The 15,612-nt window shown below is 38.6% G+C and overlaps 2 protein-coding genes across 2 annotated transcripts; one reads left to right on the top strand and one right to left on the bottom strand.

The window, feature by feature from the left end:
* The first annotated feature begins 343 nt into the window (after positions 1-343).
* Positions 344-4,668, top strand: CHRM5 (cholinergic receptor muscarinic 5). The gene has a single exon (XM_057375098.1). It carries the CDS (start codon positions 405-407, stop codon positions 1,983-1,985), a length of 1,581 nt encoding a protein of 526 aa, XP_057231081.1. The 5' UTR covers positions 344-404; the 3' UTR covers positions 1,986-4,668.
* A 3,614-nt stretch (positions 4,669-8,282) lies between these two features.
* LOC130578760 (fibrinogen-like protein 1-like protein) lies at positions 8,283-10,472 on the bottom strand. The gene is made up of 2 exons (XM_057375097.1): positions 10,315-10,472; positions 8,283-9,267 (listed from the first exon to the last, which is right to left on the bottom strand). Exons 1-2 carry the CDS (start codon positions 10,460-10,462, stop codon positions 8,567-8,569), a joined length of 849 nt encoding a protein of 282 aa, XP_057231080.1. The 5' UTR covers positions 10,463-10,472; the 3' UTR covers positions 8,283-8,566.
* Positions 10,473-15,612: the final 5,140 nt, after the last annotated feature.

Genomic DNA, 15,612 nt, shown 5'->3' with positions numbered 1-15,612 from the left:
GTGTCTTATTGCACTGCAAAACTTTACATGTCTGTATTTGAAAATATGTAGAGTGCCTCCTAACGTATKTGAACTGGTGTGGTTGACTGTCTTATGAAATAATAGATTTAATTTTGAAATGTCATAAAATGCCAGAGCACGTTGTCCTAGGATGTACGTTTGTATGTTTTAGTTATGGTCTCAATAGTAGAAACAACAATCAAAATGCAAAAAGAGAACACAGATAATGCAATAGGTTGTTTTACAAGTGTTTTTATGGTAACTAATGGAAGTCTGTGCTATATAATCAGCTACTTAAAATTTCCTTTTTTTTTCCTCTAATCTTTATAGCTATCTCCAAAAGGATGCTTCTGAGCACAGAAAGCCATATGCAACAGTGCTAAGGTCCTGATGACAGAACAAGAATGGAAGTCAATTTATTCAGCAATTCTACTGTTGTAAACAGTTCATCCATCAACCATAAGCAGTTAGAAGGGCACAGCCTCTGGGAAGTCATTACTATTGCCACTGTAACTGCAATTGTAAGCTTAATAACAATAGTGGGAAATATTCTTGTAATGATATCCTTTAAGGTTAACAGTCAGCTCAAAACTGTCAACAATTATTACTTGCTCAGCCTTGCCTGTGCAGATCTCATCATTGGGATATTTTCTATGAACCTTTATACGTCCTATATACTCATAGGCCACTGGACTCTCGGAAGCCTTGCCTGTGACCTGTGGCTAGCACTGGACTATGTAGCTAGCAAYGCCTCAGTAATGAACCTCCTCGTCATCAGTTTTGACAGATATTTTTCTATCACRAGGCCTTTGACTTACAGGGCCAAACGCACACCCAAAAGAGCTGGCATCATGATTGGTATGGCTTGGCTAATTTCCTTCATATTGTGGGCGCCTGTGATCTTGTGCTGGCAGTATTTTGTGGGTGAGCGAACRGTACCACCTGAAGAGTGCCAGATACAGTTTCTGTATGAACCCATTATCACCTTTGGTACTGCAATTGCTGCTTTTTACATTCCAGTGTCTGTGATGACCATTCTGTACTGCCGCATTTATAAAGAGACAGAGAAACGCACCAAGGACCTCGCTGAACTGCAGGGCTCAGAGTCTGTGGCAGAGTTTGAGACAATAAAGCCTCAGAAAACTCTCCTGAAGTCTTGCTTCAGTTGCAAGCAACAAAACTTGGTCAAAAGAGAGAGGTGTCAGGCTTCTTGGTCTTCATCTAGCCGAAGTACATCAGCTACAGCGAAGGCCTCTCAGGCAGCGAGCACTTGTATGGACTGGGCTAAGGCTGACCAGTTAACCACCTGCAGCAGCTACGCATCCTCAGAAGAGGAGGATAAACTCGCCACCGACTCAGTTTTCCAAGTAACTTACAAAAGTCCATCTAAAAGTAAGGCGGAAGAGTATAATGAGACTACAGAGGTTGTTGTCAAAGACCAGCCTGAAGGAAATGATTTTGAGAACCAGAAATACTTCTTGTCACCTGCCAAAGACCAGAAAAGTAAAAAATGTGTGGCCTATAAATTCCGCTTGGTGGTTAAGGCTGATGGCACCCAAGAAGCCAACAATGGTTGCCGCAAAGTAAAAATAAGTCCTTGTTCTGCTGCTCTGTCAAAGGAACCTTCCATCAAAAGCATGGATCCAAATATAAACAACCAAATCACCAAAAGGAAACGGATGGTTCTGATAAAGGAACGCAAGGCAGCACAGACTTTAAGTGCCATTCTTTTGGCTTTTATCCTCACATGGACTCCCTATAATATCATGGTTTTGATCTCCACATTTTGCTCCGACTGTATTCCCCTGACACTGTGGCACCTTGGATATTGGCTRTGCTATGTGAACAGCACTGTTAACCCCATTTGTTATGCCCTCTGTAATAAAACTTTCAGGAAGACTTTCAAGATGCTGCTTTTCTGCCAGTGGAAAAAGAAAAAAGTGGAAGAGAAACTATACTGGCAAGGCAATACCAGACTGCCATAACTGTTCTTGTATAAGGAATAAGGGGAAATACAGATATTGATGTATCTAGCAAATTGTCTTTTCAAAGCTGTTGCTGTTGTGTCTAGTGGTTAAAAAAATCAGCTGAAACTAAATTTTGCATGAAAGTAGTGTGCTTGGGATAAAAAACTCAGTGGCTGCTATGAGCAGCACAGGTTGTTTTYGACTATGCAGTAGAATTGCATCACAATTATTGTGTTTGGTGTCTTATGTCCTTTCTCTCGGCTTGAAAACAGGTAGAGTAAATTATAAACTACTAGAAATTGGACTGGGATGGTGATCCAGTCATCATGTCAGGTCACCCAGTCTGTCTCCCTGTAGAGCAGAACTGTTTCTTCCTATAGTTCTCTGCTGGTGCATTGTCTATTCAGTTTTCAATGTACTGAGCAATGCAGCTTGTGCTACTTCTGTCTCAGACTTTACCATCTGCTTTTGAGGTGAAACAAGGACTGTCTAAAGGGGTAAATGCTGTAATCCCCAATACTGAATAGTTAGGGAGATTCATAATATTCCAGATGAGCACACACATTATAGGAGAATATAATACTGAGAAAATTTCTACTTTAAGGATGACTCTTGTGTGCACATAGGAAGGGCTCATAGTGGAAGCGTTCATACTGGAAGAAATGTATTTTCTACATGAAGAAGCCAGTCCCAATTTCATTTTCATCATGCAAGTTACTGTAATTTGTGAAAAAGATGATGGTTAGAAAATACCTCTGAATTTCTCTACYTGCCAGTACCTTTAAAGGAAATTTTATAATTTTATTCAATAGTGACAATGGCACAATCAGAACTGACTGTAAAGCATAATGGACACAGTCTATCTACAATGCAAGGAAGGTCTTTTTCTCAATCTCCTTTGTTGTGATATACCTTGCTCCAAAATTTTCCGTTACATTTCCCCATGTATAAACAGTGAGAGTACTGTCATCCTTTAGAGGGGAAAGATTATCTTAAGCAACTTTTAAATGTTTCCATAAAACTTTYAAGAACAATTTGTATTCTTTGTCTTTAAATAGCTTTACAAATGCTAGTCAACATCGGGTGCTTGGAAATGTAAGTTATTTTCAGGCACTCTCTTTTGGTCCAGCAGAGCCACATCTGCTACAGWACTGGGGCAGGAGTCAACCCCTCTGGTGGCTGTGGCTTCAGGGTCTGGGTCATACTGGCCTAGTTATGAGCTGAGACTGACCTCTAGCTGAGATTTGAGAGGGCTTTGGGAACCAGAGCTGAACTGCCTGTGCCTGCCTAATGTCAGTGTTAGATTGGCAGGAGTCCTGCAGCCTGACCGAGGGGTGGGTAAGCGAGGGGCTGCCTKCAGCAGGGGATGGAGCTGGTGACCCGGCTCCTTGCGGTGGGAACAAACCAGAAGCCYCGGAAAAGGTCATGAGAAAACAAACGTAATGGCAACAGGAGTCATGAGGCATGAAAGTCCTAAAGAAAACAAATGTTTATGAAGAAATGAGGAAGATTTTCATGTACACAAAGTTCAAATTCAGTTCTAGCCTTTCTATAAAAAATTCTCTGGAAAATTATTTTGGGACAATCTTCCTACAATCTACTATACACTTTAGTGGGACGTTGCAGTGGTGACATTACCCAGTTGCACATTTCAGGGAATGTATTAGTTATCATGAATGTTAGTTATCATGAATGTATTAGTTATCATGAATCATTGCTCTCAGTGAAATTGTTTGTATAATTTATTAAATTATCATACTATCAAAATGTTTCCCTGCAGATAGATAAATACTCCATGTCAACAATCACAGTACAAGTAATTAACATTTTTTTAGCCCCAGTGTCCACAGGGTAAAATTGTGTCAGTGAAAGATTAGCAGGGTACTAATGTAAAAATATGTTCTCTAACTTCACGATTGATTTTTTAAAGCACCATACTGTGCCTGTTATTTTTTGTGTATTAGCATATGATTACTTAGGAAAACAGAGGTCTTTATTAAGACCCTTTCATCAGCTTTGCTCTGTCACTATCCAGAGCTTTTCCTGTGTACAGTAACTATGTACAAATTGGTTATTAGGGTGGGTTTATTTTATATTACATCAGATCAGACATTCAGTAAACTATGCTTGATTTTTAGCAAATGAATGTGTCTCTCTGGGGGCATGAGCTGTAGTTAAAGCAAAATTTATGAGGTACTAACAGTTCCTGCTAGCTGCACTGTTCTGGCTAAAGTGAAGCATTGGCTCCTATTGAAATTAAATGGGGTAATTTTTTTTGCTTTCGGCATCTGTTGAACAAGAATGTTCTGTAAATGTTATGGACTCTCTGCTCAGTAAATGTACTAGAATACACAGTGATGGATGCAACAATGTTGGTTCAATGTAATTTTGAAATATAAGCTCAAATTATGCTGCTAACACCTAACCATGTGAGAGATTACATGGCCAAATACGAGTGCATTGTAAATACCAAGAAATATATAAAGAGGTGTGTATTGCTTTATTGTTATGTAGGATGTTTATTCTTAAAAAAAGTCAAAACCACAAAAAGACTTATGTGGTCCTTATCAGAGTATCAGTACTTGATTATATTTTGTACCTTTATAAAGTGTTGTGGGACTTCTGCAGTGTGGGACAATCTTGTTATCTGTATTTCTGTCCTAATGAAATTTTTACAGATCCTGTAATTGATTATTGTCATGGACTAATTAAATGGTTTTTGTAAAATTACATTTTAGTTATACATGGTTCATACATATACATATATATAGAAATGTATGTATTATCAATATAGATGTATAAATACACATCCCTAACTGAGCTTTCTAGATACCCAGCTCCTTTTATATTTTCAAGTATTGAATTTTCCTGCAAACTGGGGGTATGATTTTTGTCTCTTCCTTTTCATATATGCCAACCTCCCTATATATTCCAGACTCCATGATTTATCAGCTTATCCAGATTTATCCAGACTCCACTGACATCAACTTTTTGCAAATRCAATTAATGTTTGTAGATAAGTAGTTGGAAGAGTTCCCAGAATTTTTTAACAGATGTAGAACACCTGGATACAGTTGTGCACTTTCTGTGACTACTTAGAATGAAGATCTTTGCAAAGGACAGCTCCTGTAATGCTCCTGCAGCTGCTGCGTAATCAGTGGTTTCTCTGTTTTGAAACATATGCTAAACCTTAACTTTGAAAAAGAATACTGTGTCTTTGCACTGAACTACTTGGGTTTACCCCTAGCAAGTCAGTAAGAGGCCACTGTGTTTCTTAYGTTGTCCCCCCAAATGTCCATTTCTTCCTTTTGAACCCCGTAAGAAATGTTCTTCCGCCTACATTTGATAGTCAAGTGTCATAAAATCTTGAACTTTAGCCATTTAAATAAGTTTCTTGTTTATGATTTTATTAATAGTGACCCCATATTGATAAGTAGTTAAAACAATAAAAAAATTATAACGTCATGCCATAAAACAGGAGATAATCTATGGCTATTCGTAGCTTTAGAAAGGGATGGTGTCACAATTGTTTTTTCTATCTTGGTAAATGTAATTCTTCAGGATTAAGGAACTTCAGCGTTTGTTACACTCAGTAAAAGCACTGCCCTTTACTCAGTATTTTTGCCATTAGTCACTAAATGTCACWAGTTTCTTCATGTATCTGCTGATATACCAAAGTCAGTCTTCCTCAAATAAACCAAACATTTCAAATCCTTCAGAAATGTTCTTCTCTTCTCAAATCAATCAAAGATACTTCTCCAAACCCTGGCTGCTGATGGCTTGTTTCAGTAGGCTCCTTAAGTTTGGGGTTTTTTCACAATTCCTGGGTTGCAGAATTCCTGCAATGCCAAGATATAAAATGAATTATATTTTACTCCTTATGTGGAGTAGCAGCCTAGACAAAGTGGAGGTCAGATAGTTGTTTTTGGTGTATGCTGCCCATTAGGCCTCCTTTGGGGTGCAATTCATCAGGTAGCTGTAGGAGGAAGAGTGGCAAGAGGGTAGAGTGGAGGATTCCAGCTGTGGAGCACAGCTGCATTCAGCTTTGTAGCCCCCTATTCTCTGTGGCCTGATGCCTTCTGAAATGCAAAGGACATGAGAGTGACTAAAGGACTGCTTGTTAATTCTACWAGGAAAAAATGAGGCCATGCAGCTAAAGTAGTTAATTTTTTATGCACACTATTGCATCAATAGGCAACTTGCCCCTAAAACCACTTTGTCGTGTTTTTAAATCTGTGGTTAGATTTAAATGTTTCAGTTTGTGATTTCACTGATTCAGTGTTGAAGGCCAGGTGACTTCAGTATTGTTCTGGGTATCTTGTTGATTAAGGTTCAGCAATGGAAGAAAAGAAATCTGTTCAGTTAAGATAGGCTTTTGCTAAGTAATTAGGAAGTAAAATTTAGTCTACTTTTAAAGATTCCCTGCTGGTGGATGTTTTAGAATATTCTTACTTATTTTCATCCAGTACTTAGTCCCAAACCCAGCCCCAATAGTAATTTCCATCCATACTTGTTTAGAAATGTGTAATGCAGCTCAGTCCCTGAATTCCATTAAATGTCTCAGTTTTTTTACTAGTAGTCTTCTTGTTATGAGTTTTATTACATTTTATTCTAATTTTTGCAGTGGAATTCAGTGTCAGCATAGGTTTGTAGGGCTCCAGTTAATACGAGAGTCCCTCCAAAAGTGGGCAGCTGGATTTGGACTCTGATCAGGTAATTCATACATTTCATTTACAGAGTCCTTTCCCCCAAAACCCTCTARAACAGGCCAAGGGTGAGCTGCAGGGCAAGTTACGTGCCTTTGATGATCAGATGCAGCCTGTGAAATTTCCCTTCTGTGCTTCTGTGTCAAGATTATTAAAAACATGTTGGAAGGTGCATGATAATCCAGCTATATGGCCAGGAATTCCAATAAAAGCCATGTGAGACTGGCAGCACTCAGTATTTTTTATATCCTCATCACAACTTTGGAGGCATCCTAAATGAATTATAGCAGAACCCACATTAAATTGACTCAATGGTATAAACTCAGTTCAGGTAGTAACCATTTCTTCCCCTATCACACTTCCAGTTTTGAACACAAATACAGGAGGAAAAGAATCAGATGCTGCAAAATTTGCACGTGCCCTATGTTGGCCTCACATAGCTGTATCTCTTTCTGAAAATGTTGCAGTGCATCATGAAAAATAAAAACTGCTTTCTTGGCTTTTCTCCTTCCCAATTAATTTCTCATCTTAAGCAATCCTGACAGTCCTGGTCCTCTCAAAACACAATATACTTTATTTTCTGAAGCAATTTTCATCAAAATTATGAGATAGTATTTTAAATTAAAAAGCAGGAATTTGACAGCATTTCTTGGTTGAGTTTCTTTAACTGAAATATCTAAGAAAGCATACATGATAATTTTATTATTATCCTGACATTTTGTATAATGCAACAATAAAAACTCTTCAGTTGTCATTCAGTTATTCCAATGATGCAGAAATGTGTGAAGCAACTCAAACAGTGGTAAAAGGAAACAAGGTCTTCRATGTTACCAAAATTTAAATAGTTTTATTTATTATTTTAAAACAGAATAATTTATATTTTCTTTATTTTACGATTAGAAAAAAGGCACTGCTTAATTAATGTGAAGGTTGAGTACTAAAACAATTGAAACTAGTAAATGTGAAATAAAGGCAACATTCTTTTCTCACAGAAGTATTAAAGAAAAGCTGAAGCACATCATGGAACAGGGAGAAGTAACAGTCAAATAATGGCAAATAAAGTGGAGTGATCTTCAGGGGGGAGATGGAGGAATAAATAAACAGTTGAAATATCAATTTGATCCTTTAAAAAATATGTTCACTGGGTTTCTTGGRGGGAAAATTCAGAGGAGTTGTAAGCTTTGGATTAGTGGCTTTAAATGGGAAAGCTTACAATCACATTAGCACTGAGTGYTCTAAAATGAAGGAGGAAAAGAAAAGCCTGTACTCAATGTTTCATTTTATGTGGAATCATTAAAAAGCAGAGATARAAGAAGAGTCAATGAAGGAGGAAGGAAGCCATGGGAGACAAGGCTAATTTCAATTTTATATATTAGAATACCAGTCACTAAAGTTAGAAAGAAAAGGCCAGTTGGAGCCCTATGGCACACRATGCTCTTCAATACGCATTTGTAAATGTAGCTATTTAACTGGAAATTTCTTCCCTGCATGATATATGAAGATGTGCAATTATAGATGTGCAATCAATCATGCATATTAGCACCAGAGCGAAATCTTCTGAAATGCATTTTTATTGGTGTATCTGTTGTACAAGACATCATAGCCTGGATTTCATACCACATCTGTCTTATGGCTAAAATAYTATAAAATGAATTGTTTCAATCTTCTGGTTATTCAAATCATGTGGCCTTAGTTTCTGACAGTGTCTCACTTGTGTGGCTGGCATATTTCTGTGACATGGTCCAGTCCTGGACAAAATGTCATCAGAAAGCCCTTGCAAGAGGCTCAGTTTAAATTTTAAATCATGGTTACTTTGGGTGAATACTCAGGCAGTAAGTTSACTTCAGTCATTAGAGAAAGAGTCCCTGTTCCTGTCAAATACGTGTGGCTTGTCTACAGTTCAACCTTCTGACACGGACAGGGCTTGGCTGGGTATGACTGGTGGTGCTCGATGGGTTTGACCATCATCCATGCAAACTTGCAGGGGCGTTGCTTGTTGCAGTCCTTTTGCCAGTATATCACATTCCTGCGGTTCAGATTTGCTCCAGCACAGGCGTCATACCACCAGCCTCCCCCGGGAATGCCATTGAGTTCCARTTTAGCACAATTCATAAAATAGTTGTCGTTGTCTCTGTCCTTGGTGGTGAACTTCTGGTTGTCATGGAGATAAGCTTCTGTGTCCAGGGTCAGCGCATCCGTGGCGTTGCCTTTGTACAGACCRACCCTGATTCGGTACTGAGACTCTTCACCTTCGATAAGGAATGGCTCATACTGTCCCCATTTAACTTCAGCATTCAGGTTTACGAGTTTGACTCCAAGTATGTATTGCACTGAGCTGCCAGTTAACTGATGCATGTATTCATTTCCTAGCCAGTGGTTCTCCTGAACAGAGCCAAATCCATATTTGTAGTCCTGCCAGGTCCTATCAAAGTCGACAGTACTGTTGGCTGTAATGTGTTGGATTACTGTCCAGCCACCATCCTGCATGTTACAAAAGACAACAATTGGTTCCTCTTTTGGTTGGATGATGTAAAGGCCATCTCTGGAATTTCCTTTGGAGCGCTGTAAAATCTCAAAACAATCCCTTGGATAGTCTGAGTAAAAAACAACAACAAMAAAAAWTAAACCCTGTTCAAATAATAGATTTAAGAAATTGAACTCTGTCCTTGAGAGTGACAGGACAACTTCCTTCTGACTGGAAGCTGATTGACTTCAACACAGCTAGTGGGCACTTACTCAGATCAAGGGGGAAGATTTCAGGCAGGAACATGAAGAAAATATTCAAAAATTTAAAAAATTGTTTGTTACCCTGTTTGTACAACAGAAGTGTGATTTTGCATTTAGAACAGAAATTAAGGCTGAAAAGCCAGAAGCTATCTACAGATCATTCCTTTGCTACTGGTGTTCTTCCAGTTTGAGTACTCAGAAAATTTGCAATTCCCTGTGCCATCAGGGGGACAATTGAGTTTAATAACTAGTCTCATCTAGTCTTATCTTCAATGAACAAATTAATTTCTCTTTACCCAATTTATACTTTAGGCACTGGTAACATTCTTGTATTAAATTCTGAAATGTATGACATGTTCATTGATAAAAGGGAGATATTAAAGCATATTTCTTGTTAATATGAAGCTTATAAACATTTGAGGATTTTATTAAGAAGAGTTCTTTTCACTCAAACTCCAGACTAAATTTTATCACAGATTTGCAGGTAGAACTACAGTTCTGTGCAGTGCTGAATGCCAGTATCAGGAAAATAGGTTAAAGTGCTTTTCCATTTTGTTGCTTATCCAGTAGACACAGAGGGTAATAAAAATGGCATATAAAGTTTGGGTTGACCCTTTCCATTGGACTAAAATATTTTCTGGGGTTTTTTAAATAAGTCGCTTATAAGGCGACTTCTTGCTACAGTATAATATCAAGCATCTCTCAGACTAGGGAATAATTCTCTGAATTTTACAATTGATTTTGAGGTTTCTAAGAGCCAGAACATAATTTACTTAAATACGCATTTGTATATGTATGCATTTATAAAGAAAGAATTCCAGGGCTAACTTTCACATATGTTGGTTGAAAAATGTTACAGCAAAGCAAAGTAAAATACAGAACTCTTCCAAAATACCCGCTGTGTCCATGAGTACCTTTTTCATTGGCGTTGCCCAGTGTCTCGTGGTCTCTCTGGGGCAGAAGGTGGGCATTRGCCAGGACTGCAGCCTCTTTGGTGCCCAGGGACACAGTGCATTGAGAGAGAAAGAGCAGCAGGAAACCTGCTGAGCTCCCCAACAGCATCTTCCTTCCAAATCAGTCCTCCCGCAGCAATGCAGACCTGTAACACAGACAGGAGCTGAAAATGGAAAGATTTGTGACTCYAAGTATCAAAGTCCTGAAGGAGAAGTCCTGAAATACTGAGCTTCAATACAGTAGGCCTCTGTCAAAACTAGCTTGTCCCATCTTTGAAGAATTCTCCTTTCCTGATGCCTCACACCCCATTTCTGACAAGCTCTCTGACACAGAGCACCGTGCTGAGACACTTCGGACACCTCTCACCTGTCACCTTGTGCCATGCTGGGCAATGAAACATAATACAATCCTGAGTGTGGCAAAAAGCCATCAAGAGTAATGCAATGACGAAAGAAAAAGCACATATCTTAATTATCAGAGTTGAATTTTTCTTATTCCCTGAATCCAAACTGCAGTGGAGACRCCAATGATTGAAGGGACATAAACAGTAACATTAAATTGTCTGTAGCTCAAACAGTACCCAAAGACATGGCTTTCCTAGTGCTGGGAATGTTTCCATGCACTGGAAATCTCAATCTGAACTATTTTTTTGTGTGAATTCTATCTATAGGTTTAAATAATAGTTCACAGATTTAAATCAGATTTAAAGAMAAAGTCCAGTAAAGAAAGCAGAAAGAACTTTTATTTAGCCTCTTCAAAACCCACAAAGGGTTCAATATACTAAATCAAAACAGCTTGGAGCCTCATTTTATCCATCTTTTGGGGTACATGTCTAGTAATCCTTTATTCAGTACAGAAGAAGGCTTATGCTRTTACTGGTCTAAATCCTGGGGTCCTCACTTAGGCAAAACCCAGATTCTCTGAAGAGGAGTTTCTGTCAACAACAGCTTAGACGGAATCATTTCCTACAGTCTCAAGCATTTATTTACTTAGGCTCTTACCAAACTCTTTTAATGCTTTTTTTTCCAATTTATTTTTTCAAAGGACTGGGCTCCCCACAGTGGCTTTGCTGAAGGCAGAAAATAGATGTAGCAGAAAAAGCTCTTCAGTCAGAGCTTATTTCCTGCAGCGTCAGCACAGAGTCTGCAGAGGCCACTACCCTTCTCCACTGTGGCTTATGTTGCAACAAAGCCACATTCCTTATAAATCTAATGACTTAGCAGCAGATTCAGCAAACAGTTTTCCAGAGTGAAAAAATACTCAGCACATTTTTTAAAAAATGTCCAAGATAGATCTTTGTAATAAAGTTCAGGTTTGGGGTTTAATTTTTCTACCTACCATACACAAAGCCAGCAAATAAAAAGAATTGTTCATTCTACCTAAAACTATTCAGCAATAACTATGATGTACTATTAAAATATAATTTCCTATTTTATGCAAATTTGGTCATTGGACATTGGGATCATAATAAACTGGAAAATCACCCTCCATGAAATTTGGCACAGTGCYTCCCTTAAAGCATTAAGTTCTGCTGTATTTGCATTTTCTACTGCCATGTATCCTTTCCCTTGAAAGCTTTTATTGTTATTGGTATTATGAAATATTAAATGATAAATGACTTTAAATCAAACCCTAAATCAAAAGCATATTAAAATTCATGACATTTGAACTTGGATCTGGAATTCTTTTTGAACTGTTTCATTTTTCTTTTAGTATTTTTGAATGAGTCAACCTTTTTTCTTCACTTATATTTATACATAGACATTGAAATTGTTGACAATAATCAATTTAATTCCAAAAGAGAAATTTGTATTATAAATTATTAAGAAAGCACCCAAGGAAAACAGCACTGGGCAGGCTCCTTACCTCTTTCAGGTGAAGACTGGCAAAGAGCACAAGTGAATGAGCTCACTCTCTACAGTTGTACTTTGCCTGCTACATAAGTCCAGGTGAATAAATCAGCTCCAATGTGCTATCTCAAACGCAGCAAAATTGCATATTCCTTATTTCACACTGTGCTTAATCTGTTGGACTTTGCTCTGCCGTATTATACTTGCAAGTATATTGAAGTATATTGCAAATATATTATACTTGCAAGTATGTATGAATTATAAAGTACAAAGTTCTTCCATAGTGATTAAAATGACATAGTAATTAAAAAAAAATTATTTGATTAACCAATAGCAACAATAATGGTGAAGAACCATGAAGAAGCTTTAGTTCAGTAAATTAGTTACTTTGCTTCAATAGACACAGGCAGATGTTAAAATTTACTATGTCATTTTGCATACATGGATTAACTTGAAGCTGTATTGCTAGTCACATTTAAATTGCACAGATATTACTTGATTTTTAAGTATTAGGAACAATCCAACTATAAACTGTTTTTTACTTCATGTTTTAATGTAAATGAATCAGGAACAGTGTCTGAGAACTCTAAAAATAGAGCAAACAACAGCAGAACAGGCTGGTCAACAGATTTATATTTTAGTTTATGTGGATTAACAAGAGTTAGTTAACATTAACTCAAATCAAAACTGTTGTGAATTAAATAAATTAATTGTTCCTATGTATCTGAAAGTTCTACAGTCTGCCTGCATGGCCTTTGSGTGATGTCTAATCTAGCATTTATCCTTTAAAGATAAGACAAAATTTAAGTTTTTGAGCTCCTTGATCCACCCTGCAACTCGCTTGGATCAGATTCCATCCTTGAAACAAATTTCAGTTAAAATTGATGGAACATTTAGGTCCTGTGCAACTCTACTTCAGGATTCATATCAAATCATAATTTCTGTTCTTCAATAGTTCATCTTCAGTGAGGATTTGCATTTCATGTACAATTAAATCAATATCCATAGCAAATGTTTTAGGAAATTTTGCTTGTACCATTTAAAACTCAGTGATCCTTCTCTTCCCTTTTAAAATACAAGCAATTATTATACAGGAGGATGGCCACAGAGAATCAGAGCAGTATCTTCTCCATGACATTGGCCAGTATTAGAGCTACAGGGAAAAATTAAAGYATGCATACTCTCTGCTTTTAGCATGGTGAAGCTCAGGGGATTTCTGACATCTGTGTGTTTGACAATATCTAATTTATGGCTAGTACCAAGTATCACAAGCTTTGGCTAAGGCATGAGAACACTGTGTGGTAGCTTAAGAAATATAAAATTGCCGTGAACAGATACAGATCTCGCTGAAATAGTGTGCTAGGAAAAGGCAGGGGAAGGGGTACCTTTRCCTTCTGCCCATAGATAACCTCTGAAAAACATCATTGACTCACTCTAATGGTATTTATTGATGGTATTTATTTATTTATTTATTTATCTCATCGCCCTAATATAAGTTGGGGTGCATCTTTGTTTGGTGCCTTTAATTCCCATACATTTCATCACTGTTTATCTCCTCTCCTGTCTTTCCAGTTTTCTTTACTTTCTTGCTATTTGCTTCTTTGTTSGTTTCCAAACTTTCATCTGAGCTGGCAGAGCAGAAGTGAAGTGGGAAGTGTTTAATTAGAAGAAAGGGCATCAGCATTCATTCACTCGTGCTCAGATGGACATCTATTTTTGTAGATGAAAACTTTGAAAAACAATTAAAATCTTTACATCTCCCTCTCTGCTCTTGATTCTGAGAATATTTTTTCAGAAATTATATAATGATCTTAAGGTCAGACTACTTTACATAGATATAGTTTGGTCATTTCTAAATAAAACATTGCTATAATGGCTTATTGTTAGCCRTGTTAATTAGATACTTGGTTTCCTAGCCCAATGACCATGTATTTCTTTTCTACAGTACACTGAAGTTTTAATTATCCTTCTGATTCTGCTGAACTTTAACTGGCAAGCATTCATTTGAAGTTTTCCGATTCAGGCTCTTCTGTGTGGAAAAACTCTTCACACATTCTTAAATCCATATGGCCCATGGATCCAGCCTGTCCAGATCCCTCTGCAGAGCCTTCCTGCTCTTCAGCAGCTCGCACTCCCACCCAGCTTGTTATCTGCAAACTGCCTGAGGGTGCATTTGATCCCCTTACTCAATCATTGATAAATACATTAAATGGGACTGGCTCCAAAACAGAGCCCTGGGGAATACCACAGGTGGCTGCTCAGCAAGGGGATGTAGCACCCCTCCCCCACTCTCTGGGCCTGGTATCGAGCCACTTTTTTATCCAGTGAGGAGTGCGCCAGTCCAAGCCATAGGAATCCAGTCTCTCCAGAAAAATGMTGTGGGAAGAAACATCAAAAGCTTGCCTAATCTTTCCCTCATCCRCCTGAGTGGTTCACTTTGTCATAGGAGACCCAGCTGGTCAGGCAGGACCCGCCTTTCACAAACCCAGGCTGTCTGGCCTGATCCCYTGGTTGTCCTGCGTTGTTGTGTGATGGCCCTAAGGATGATGGGCTCCATGTCCTTCCCCAGCACCACGGKCAGGATGACAGGCCTGCTGCTCCCAGATCCTCCTTCCAGTCTTGTGGRTGGGGGTTGCATTTGATCCTCCTGGGTAGCCAGGACTGCTGATAAACAATGGAAAGTGGCTCAGTGAACAGTTCCTCCAGCTCCCACCTGGCCCCATAGACCTGAGTGTGTCTGAGTGGCAAAGCAGATCACGGGGCATTTCCCCTTGGATTATGGGGACTTAATTCTGCTCCCCATTCCTGTCTTCCAACTCACAGGGCTGAGTAGCTTGAGAACAGCTGGTCTGGCTGCTAACCACTTTAAGCATCTCAGCCTTTTCCTCATCCTTTGTCACTGTTTACCCCTGCATCCAGTAAAGSATGGAGATTATCCTCAGCCCTCCTTTTGCTGCTAATGCATTTACTGAAACATTTTTATTGTCTTTAGGGCAGTAGTCAGTTTGAATTCTGGTTGTGCTTTGACCCTTCTAATTTTATCCCCCACAAGCTCACATTATSCTTGGAGTTCTTCCGAGGTTTCTGCCCCTTCTTCCAAAGGTCAGAAAATCATCTTTTCTCCCTGAGTGCCAGTCCAAATTCTCTGTTCAGACAGGCCACTCTTGCTTGCCACCTTCTGGGACATGGGGACAGCCTGCTCTTGAGTCTTTAAGATTTCCCTCTTGAAGAATGTCCAGCYTTTCTGGACTCCTTTGMACTTCAGGTGTGGGGCCAATCTCTCTGAAAGTCCAAGGCAGTTCTGCTGGCTCTCCTCCTTACTTCTCCAAGAGCTTAAAAATTCATCATTCCATGATCACTGTGCCCAAGACACTGTGCTCTGTCATTATGGGAAAGGCTTTGACACAG

Source organism: Malurus melanocephalus, unplaced genomic scaffold (genome assembly GCF_030028575.1).
Source record: "Malurus melanocephalus ecotype Western Australia unplaced genomic scaffold, MMel_1.1 scaffold_238, whole genome shotgun sequence".
Classification (NCBI taxonomy): domain Eukaryota; kingdom Metazoa; phylum Chordata; class Aves; order Passeriformes; family Maluridae; genus Malurus; species Malurus melanocephalus.
The sequence above is the reverse complement of the archived record's forward strand: the minus strand, read 5'-3'. Positions and strand labels throughout refer to the sequence as shown.